Source organism: Pimephales promelas, chromosome 24, assembly GCF_988280905.1.
Source record: "Pimephales promelas chromosome 24, fPimPro1.hap1.1, whole genome shotgun sequence".
Lineage (NCBI taxonomy): Eukaryota > Metazoa > Chordata > Actinopteri > Cypriniformes > Leuciscidae > Pimephales > Pimephales promelas.
In genome coordinates this window covers 22,980,705-22,990,755 of record NC_142792.1, presented here as the reverse complement: position 1 = coordinate 22,990,755, position 10,051 = coordinate 22,980,705, and the positions used below count along the sequence as shown (strand labels likewise).

The 10,051-nt window shown below is 37.7% G+C and overlaps 1 protein-coding gene across 2 annotated transcripts; it reads left to right on the top strand.

Moving 5' to 3' along the window:
* The first annotated feature begins 250 nt into the window (after positions 1–250).
* LOC120495158 (uncharacterized) lies at positions 251–8,771 on the top strand. 2 transcript variants are annotated; one of them, XM_039694582.2, is made up of 3 exons: positions 251–350; positions 4,275–4,424; positions 7,415–8,771. In XM_039694582.2, the coding sequence occupies exons 2-3, from the start codon at positions 4,340–4,342 to the stop codon at positions 8,659–8,661; spliced, it is 1,332 nt and encodes a 443-aa protein (XP_039550516.2). In that variant the 5' UTR covers positions 251–350; positions 4,275–4,339; the 3' UTR covers positions 8,662–8,771. The 2 variants fall into 2 exon arrangements, with proteins under 2 accessions (XP_039550516.2, XP_088983252.1); XM_089127126.1 differs by lacking the exon at positions 251–350 and adding an exon at positions 4,645–4,670 and having other exon boundaries at positions 4,307–4,424.
* The last annotated feature ends 1,280 nt before the right edge of the window (positions 8,772–10,051 follow it).

The following is a 10,051-nucleotide window of genomic DNA, read 5'->3' as shown; positions in this document are numbered from 1 at the left end:
TCATTAAAAAAATTACTAACTTTAATCGATTTACGATATAAGTTATAGGCCTCCAATTCTCTATAAATCTTCAACCGGCTTAGGAATCAGTGTAATCAATCCCTGGAACATAGTTGGCAACAATACTTAATTGTCCAAAATTCTAAGATATCTTATTTAAATTCTTTGTAAAATTCACAGGTCAAGAAACGATGATTTGAAAATCTTCCTCTTTGTCATCCTCCAGCACTTTAGGTGGCGCCATGCTCCTTTTTTACTAGGTTTGCAACTCCCCAGTAAATGCACAGAAGAAGAAAACGTCATAACGCTGCGCTGCATTTTCGTGTGTGAGGGGATTCGACTGAAGAAAGGTTTGAGTTTTTAAGCATTTTAAGCGTTTATATGGCTAAAACCCGGTGATTCAATGTTTTAGTTTTTGCAAGCGCTGTAGAATGAATGGATTATCATTCAACGTGACATTGTAATGCTGTATTAGTCTTATTATTGTGAGTAAAGTGCATCCACACGAGTAATAGAAAAGATGCGTCTATTTTTCTTGGTTAATAACTTTGGAGACGTCCCCAAATGCGTTATAATTTAATTTACATTTTATGTGCATTCATGTTTTCATCCTGGAAATTACTTTTTCTCTTTTCAAACATTTTAACTTTTTATTTCTCACATCCGGGCCATAACGTTTTAACCGCTCGTCCACTTTGACATACCGAAAAGCAAAACAGTGATTTTACTATTGACTATTGAAAATCCATACGAATTAAACAGAGACACTTGCTATTATTTATATTAATTATAGATAGTACTATTATAAATTGAAGCTATGGCCTTTTAGTTACTGAGTTTGCACCCATTATCTAAACCCATCAACCACAGTTTACAAAGAAGAAGAAAAAAATATTTCATCTCATATTTCATGGTTTAAAGGGAAAGTTCACTTCAAAATGAAAATTCTGTCATCATATACTCACCCTCAAGATGTTTTAAACCTGTATGAATTTCTATCTTCTGCTGAACACAAAGGAAGATATTTTGAAGAATGTCAGAATCAAACAGTTAACTGGACCCATTGCCTTCCATAGTAGATAAAAAAAAGTTTGTTTGGCTTTTCTTCAAAATATCTCCATTTCAGGTTTGAAACAACTTGATGCTGAGTATGACAGATTTTTCATTTTGAAGTGAGCTATCCATTTAAAGTGGAGGACATACGCCTGTATACGTATGTCATTCCTTGTTTAAGATTATCATACATGGACAACTAGTCCTGGGCGCAGGGGTTTTACTGCGTGATAAAATAAGCAACCACAATGGTTCATTGTCTCCAAATCATGACCAGAGACGGATAAATATTTAGTCTGCTGTTTAAAACAAATGAAGAACCAATAGAGGAGAATAGTTATGCACGAACAGCATGTCAAAAAAACAATTCTGATTGAAATCTTGTGACATATAAACACGCACATCAACCATACTTCATTTATTGTTCATGTAAACACAGTGTTCGGATTCATCAATCAAATTGATTTCATTTTCAGATTCTATTTACAAAACCAAATGAACTGAATGAATAATTTGTCATTCATGTCCATGATTTTGCACTGTTCATAGCTAAATTCTATTATGATAGTCCCAGAGGCAGTTGTTGTCCCCTGAACAGCAGAGGCGGAAAAAGCAGGTTTACAGGGTTTCTGCGGATCCTTAAAAAGTCTTAATTAAATTAGATTTTTAAAATAAAAGGCCATAAAAAGTCTAATTTTTACTTATGAGAGGTCTTAAATTTTAGTTGACACTTCGACTTAGTCATATCTAAATTTTTTCCAAATTAAAAATATCTTATTTGCGTATGTATTATTTTTATTAGCCTATTCTATCTTTGTGGATTTGCTTGTTCACGTGACAATTCGCATCACATTCGCGGCAGAATAACGCCTGTGTGCTGCACGCGAGAGAAGAAAGTTCAGAAAGTTGGTAAATGTCAGTTCAATCGTAAGTTATGTGCGTTGTGTTATTGTCTATTATGATATTCTAATTGTTTTAACGATGTACGGGTCACTGTGAGCAGACATCGCAGTTGTCTTTCATAAAATGTGTGCAGTTATAGGCAGACATGTATTTATTATGTCGATGGTTTTATAGGTATGTCCCCAAATTAGTTTTTGTCTGATATTTATGTCATATTATGTTCTTAAAACATTTTGAGTTAACATTGTGAGTTACAGAATATTATAAATATTGTTTGTTTTCCCTTTATTTTGCCGTCTAGAATTTCAAAATGAAACCATAGCAGAGTATAATGCAACAGACAGCGATGATTTCATGAACAAAATCCGCGTTTTGAGTGAATAATTTTAACGATTCAATGAACAATCACTTGCTTCTTTCCCGAATTAATCAGCCGTTATAACTAGTATAACTTCACAATCACAGTAAGGTTAGAACTAAAAAAAGATGTGCTTGTTGATCTTTGCGGGGTTTAGCTCACTGAGGACGTCCATACAGTTTAATCCAAACACGACACTTGTCACTGTCAGGATTTTACTTCGGTTTTGGGAAGGGAAAAAACGGACACCCCCCTCCAATCTCTCTGGCAAACGCGTATCTGTGTTGCAAATGCCCGAGGCACAACGTTTAATCATATTTTGGATAAAGGGTAATAGGCTGCCGAGACCAAAAATATGAAGCGCTGTGAAAACGTGTCGGACCTCTGTGGGAGCTCGTTCTTGGCTGGGCTGTGATTGGTCAATCTACATTCTAGGGCGTGGCTTAGCCAAAGGTGAATTACTCCTCAATGGATCGAGGCCAGACCGAACTTCCCGACCAAAAAATGTTGTGGGCGGAGTTCGGGCTGGCATGCAGGCTAATACCACAGCAGTGTTCATGGGATTAAATAATTTATACGACTAGATTAACAATCGATAAATCAACAAATTAAACTCACTCATACTGTAATAAATTATGAAAAAGGCATTCAAATTTGACACCTAATACATTTTCTTGTCTCTAATAATTAACATACAAAATATAAAATACAGGGGAAACAGTAAAATTAGCTGCAGCAGTGCTAAAATTTATAAAATTACAAGACACTAACTATCAAACTCACTTACACTGTCGATGGTTTCTTTTCCATGCATCATTTTATTGCATCCATGTATGTGGTTAGTCAAATCATATAAAATGGCAGCCTGGCAAGCAATACCCACATCAAGATGTTGGGTCTGGGAACTCACCATTGGCATGCCTCAATCCGAGGGGTGGGATAAACCGTTGTCTTTCAAATTCCCTCTGTACGTAAAAGGATAGCGCTACAACCAACCAGTACAACAAATGGCTGAGTGAGTCCATGAGTTTCCGGTCGTTTAAACTCCAAACACATCTTCCTTTTTTAAGAATGACTTAATGACAGTTCTTTTTCTTCTCAAAGAAAAGCTTAACTCCAAGTCCTCCAGTTGTGGCCAAAGCCGATTTGAAAGACCACTGTTCGTCAGCAGCAGTGGTCATCTTTACTTTCAAGTAGGCAGGGAATTCACAATGAACAGTCACTATTTTGCTGTCATTATATTAAGCCCACCCACCAACTCTACACACGATGTGATTGGCATGACTAGAGTTTGTTTTTTCCAGCGCGAAAGCCAACGGAGAGTTGCTGTTGCCGCTGGGTGCATCTAGATTTCTAGGCTAATAAAACAGTGAAATCGCTCCGAAACTCTGATCTCTGCACTCAAGACGGTGACGTGAGCTCCACTGGTAGTGGGAAGTTTGGAAAATGTTCCCTCCTATTGGTTGTCACTTGTGAAATTCGCTTCTTATTTCCATAAAATTTAAATTTCTGAACTTTCTTTGCGTGTCTTGCGTCGCTTGACACGCCCTCATTTTTTCACCAATGGTCACTGTCGCTCATGTTGCCTTAAGTCGGCAGTCCCCCTTTGAAATTTATGGGATCATGTCGCTTTGTCACTGGCTGTGTGAACGCGGCTTAATGTCTCATAACATTACAATAAGCACATAACATTACAATAATTTAGACCGAATTCAGTGATTGGACATTTTTGGTTCTGAGACTTCAACAGATGATGGACATATTTTAAAATGTACACCACAAAATGTACACCACATGTACACCACAAATAAGTGTTTGAGAAAATTGCCTACCCTAACTTTAACACTCACTCTGACACTCCCTTACCGACCAGTGCATTGAACTAGAGCTGATTGAGACGCACCCAGAGATTTAGTTTGGATCTATTTTTCTTTGTTAATTATTCTTTTGTCTTAAACAGGGACAGAGTGTCCAAACAAACAGAAAAAACTCCCGGTGAAGCAGCTGAGATCCACGTGACACAAGATGGCGTTGATTAAAGAGGAGAGTGAAGAAATTAAGATTGAAGAAGTATTCAGTTTGAAACAAGAAGATACTGAGGAACAAATAGGTTGGTTTCATACTCCAAATTGAACTCAGTCATTTAAAATGGCCATGTCTACATGAATGTATTATATTTTTCAAAGAATGTCCTATTTAAAGCAGTTTTATTTGACGTGTATTGGGACCTCTTGGGCAGTGGGGTGGGAATCTGGCACCTCAGAATTTGATTATGATTCAGAAGGGTGCGATGATAAAATGATTATTGATACATCTTGTTTTCTATACAGGATTTCTTCTTTTCTGACTGTTTTAGGTGAGTCTTTAGTCACAATCCGATTCGATTCAGTGAGTCATGATCTGATTCCTAAACGATTCTTGATCTACATATTTTATTATTATTTATAAGGTTACAAATTTAAATCTTACATTTATTTGTCCTTTATTATGACTATTATTTGTACATACTTTTAGTGACAATTTTATTACTTGTCTAATAATAAATAGGCCTACTTTTTAAAATAATTTAAAAGTTTTAATCATATTGTGTAAGAATTTTCATAGTACTAGGGTGTGCACCTATACTGGTCTCACGGTTCGATTATGTCATCGATTCAGTTCAATTTGAGATCACTAAGCACTGCATCCTCAATTTTCAATTTTACTTCACATGTATAACATTTTGTCAATAACTACAAGACTCTGCCAGGCGTTAACAGCTCGAGGTGAAAACGGCTGACGTGGTCTCAAGTTATTACCCCTGCATATTTTATTTGTGCGTGACTGCCGTGACATGACTTACACACAATGTTCTCCAGGTCGTGCTTACCAGGTTGGTCATAAAAGCTGAAATGTGCCAAGATGTAGACTTATGATGTGCCCAGACTTTTAAAGTAGTAGGAACATTTTTAAATACTCGCATCTCGCCTCACTCTGCCATTATATGCTATCGTGACAAAGCACGTACGCCACAAATGACGTCAGAAAGCGTCAGCACATTATAATCGGTTATGGTCTATTACTGAACCGATACCGAAGTGTCCTCGTCAGCATCGTAGTAACGATTAATTTCGACACCCCTAATACAGTATAGTTTCACAACATGCTAGCAATTATGACACATAAGCAAGTAAATAAAGATGAACAAAGAAATATTACAAGCAATAAACAGAGTTCTTTCACTATCTAAGGCCTTGTTGGCCTGAAACGAGACTTCAATAGATTTCCACGACGCATGCACGAGAATTGGGATCTCCTTCAACTACTTCAGTTCAGTTCTCGCGCATGCGTCGTGGAAATCGTATGGAAGTCTCGTAAACAAAAATTATTTTCATCGCTTGATAAACTTATAGTTGAGCCACTGTAGTCACATGGAATATTTAAACATTTTCTTCATTGACTTTCTGGGCCGTCAAGTGTCATTCCCTTAGGACCCTATGTGGTAGTTATACAGCTCTCAAATTTTAACAAAAAAATATCTTCATTTGTGTTCCGAAGATGAACGAAGGTCTTACGGGGTTGGTACAGCATGGGGGTGAGTAATTAATTACTTAATTTCCATTTTTGGGTGAACTAACCCTTTCACAAGTCATTTTTTGGAAGTCCAAGTCAAGTCTCAAGTCTTTGAGCTCGAGTCCAAGTCAAGTCTCAAGTCTTTGAGGGGCAAGCTCAAGTCAAGTCTTTTGCCACGAGTCCAAGTCAAGTCTCAAGTCTTAAATTATTAGGCATTGTCTAATTAAATATGTGCGAATTTGCATATATTTAAAAAAAAACGAAATCTGAATAGCCTATTAGATAAAGCCAGGTTTAAAATATTTTTTTTCATTGTGTTTACAACTTCACATACAGTAATAGATGGGGGAAAAATATATATTTATAGATATATCTACTTTTGTTATGCTGTTATCAGATAGCCTTAAATAGATTTTCGCTATGTTTTTAGAAAAACAATGTTATATAAATCAAGCTAGGAATAATATATTTACAAATCCATCTGTAATAGTCTTCATAAAACTAGGTACAAGACTGGACAGTTTGGTGTATTAGGTTTGGTATATAGGTGCTACTGAAGTGGAGATTTCAGAGAAAAGTCATTTTGAGAAAACGCAAAATGGGATCTAAAGATTTCCATCAGGCCAATGAGATTGCTCATTTAGAGTTAAATCCCCCCTTTTACTTTCGCGATTGGTTGCTGATTAAAAGGAAATGACCATATTTGGATCCGACAACATTGACCTGGAGAGAGGGAGAGAGAGAGCTTTCTAGCGATGTCTGTGATGACGGTGCAGATCGCGGCGCAGCGAGATGATTTACAATGCCAACTTTTGTTGAATTTATGAGAAATCTACAGACGCAAAGTCAATGGAGACGGTTGGATTGTTTTCCCCCGCTGTGGGCGTGGCCTAAATACGCTCTGTCTCATTCACAGTATGACAAAGGGGGACATGCAGCTTATCATACGCTTCCCCAACGTATGCGCCAATAAAAGAAAATAGAAATACATTAAAATGAATTTAGATTTAAAAAGCAATAATTGCATGAAAACAGGTTGCTGACAAGTCTTTTGAGTCGCAAGTCAAGTCTGAAGTCTTTTGGGTCAAGTCTGAAGTCAGCGTTTGTGTGACTCAAGTGCGACTCGAGTCTGAGTCTCAAACTCAAGTCCCCATCTCTGATTTTGCATACTAATCGGTCTGCGTATATCAAATGAAGCATATCACATAACGCATCATGAGCCATGTCTGCTCTTTAACGTTTTCTGCTGATATGATTCCAAAACTGATTCCCGCCGGCTAGTCTACTAGCTGGCTGCAAACTGTGGAATGGATTTCCCGAATGCAGACGCGGCTCAATGAGACACAGATTACATGGGTAGGGTACTTTGTACTGTTTGTGTGATGACTGTGTTTTTCCTCCCTCACCCCAAGACCATTTTGACCAATGAAAACTCTGGATGAGTTCGGGTATATAGCCTAAATGTTGTTGGTTTTGATGCTGAATATTTAGTTTTGAGCCATTATATTGGTGTCAACTTGTATTTGTTTTTTTGTTTTTTCATCTTAGACCTGCTGGCGCTGAAAGAGGAGAGTTCCAAGGAATTGGAAGAGAAAGATCATGATTTCATGACTGGAAAAAAATCTCCACCGATTAAACCCTCACGGAAAAGAGCTAAAAAGACAGGAATTAAAAAGAATTTGTCCTGCCAACAGTGCGGAAAGAGTTTTGATCAACGTGCAAATCTTAGAGTCCACATGAGAATTCACACTGGAGAGAAACCTTTCACCTGCAAACATTGTAAAAAGAGTTTCAATGAAAAAGGAAATCTTAATGTTCACATGAGAATTCACACTGGAGAGAAGCCTTACACCTGCCAACAATGTGGAAAGAGTTTCACTCAAAAAGGAAATTTTACAAACCACTTGAGAATTCACACTGGAGTGTACCTTTTCAAATGCCAACAATGTGGAAAGAATTTCAGTGAAAAGGGAAACCTCAAAGTTCACATGAGAATCCACACTAGAGAGATCTCATTCACCTGCCAACAGTGTGGAAGGGGTTTCACTCAAAAAGGAAACCTTCAAAAGCACATGCGAATTCACACAGGAGAGAAGCCTTACGCCTGCAAACTCTGCCAGAAGAGCTTCACACGGGAACTAGGCCTTAAGTACCACATGCAAATTCACACTGGAGAAAAGCCGTTCAAATGTTGTAGGTGTGGAAAGAGTTTTGCACGTAAAGAGACTCTTGAGGACCATATGAGAAGACACACTGGTGAAAAGCCGTTCACATGTGTTCAGTGTGGGAAGAGTTTTGTAGGAAGACAAAACCTTAATAAGCACATGAGGATTCACTCAAGAGAGAACGGTTTTAAATATCATCAGTGCGGAAGTGGTTTCAAGGACATGAATTGCCTTAAGAATCATGCAATAACTAACTCTGAAGAAAAGCCTTTTCTATGCGATCACTGTGGAAAGAGTTTTACAAATAAAGGAAAGCTTAAAGCTCACACGAGACTTCACAATGGAAAGAGGCCTTTCACATGTCTTCAGCATGAGAAAAGTTTCACAAATCTAAGAGACATGAAACGTCATTTGCAAATTCCATCTGGAGGAAGGAAATTGGATTGTGAGAAGTGTAATAAAAAATGTCTCTTGCCAGTACAATTACAGATACACCGGAAAAGTCATGCAGATTTGAGACCCTATTCATGTTCTTTGTGTGGAAAGAGTTTCAAATGGTTTAGCAATTTAAAATGGCACCAGAAAATTCGTATCTGTGTGAAATTGAGGCTATGTTCAAGCCATAGATGAATGTGGGCCAAATCAGTTTTTTTTCCCTTCGATGTTTATTTGTGACATCCATAACTATGTTTTCAGTGGTATATAAAGAACTTGCTTAATAAACCGTAATGTTTTTATTACCTTAGAATGAGACATTTATATCTCCATAACAGCAGGAATCCCCTTCAATGAAGGTCGCCATATTGTGATGTCATGTTTCTACTGTAGCCAAATGCGAACAAACAGCGCTACAGAACGCGTTTCATCACTACCTTGAAAGAGAAGCAACTGAAAGCTAGAAGCTAGCCGTAAACTCCGTGAGTAGTGACTTTTCCCTTGTGAGTGATGTAAAATATGTAGTTGGGATTGTTTCATGTTACTTAGTTCTCCCTCGCTGTGTAATGGGTTTGTTATATGGGGATACATGTGCTGTTACGTTCATGATTCAGCTTATTAGTACTCATATCATTGACCGTAAAACAGTAATGTTACAGGAATCACTAACCCGTCAGTCTTGTAAGAGATCCAAGTCGATCGCGAAGAGTTTTCAAAATCAGACAAAAAGCCTATTGTGTGTATTAAATGGTGTCTATTGGATGCGGAGGTGAATGCACTATTACAATAATGTCATTTTTGCCGCGCGCATATTTGGACTCATGCAGATGCATCGAGTGTAAACAAAGCTACGCTTTAACCAGTTCAGGACGGTCCACAGTAACAGCTCATATTAGCCAGCTAAACTTTTACTACCCTGTTAGAAAAAATATAGAGCTGCATAGCTTCATGTGGTTTTTTTCCTTACTGTATTATGGGTTTGCTACTAGGGGTGGGGAAAAAAATCGATTCTCGATGCATCGCGATGCGGACGTGGACGATCCTGAATCGATTCACAAATGTCAAAAATGTCAATATGTATTTATAATAACGTAATATTGACGGAACGCGGAAGCGCGGAAGTGCAGTGGCGGGACCGTCTGTGGCGTGCACATAACAGAGACCCGATGGAACGCGAGATCCAAACACTTTCCTTGTTAGGTTAAAAGCTGACGTGTGGAAATATTTTGGCTTCTGAAGTTGAAGGGGGAAAGGAGCTGGACGAGAGCCGCACTAGTTGTACGCTTTGTGGAATAAAACCAACGACGGAAACCCGACAAATATGATAAGCCATATGACACCTTTCCAGCCAGAGGATGAAAAACACTCGGCTGCACCAGTCGTTATATTATTTATTTACTACAAGTATGCTCCTAGTTCAAGACCACATTTATTTTCCTGGTCGTTCTTTGTAATGTTAATAAAATATATTGTGCATTAATTCTTTATGGGTCATTAATTTGTACTTTTAAAGCAAATTATTTATAGTCACACACAAAAGATTCAGATAATCGATTTGTAATATTATAAATGTCTTGTACTTTAA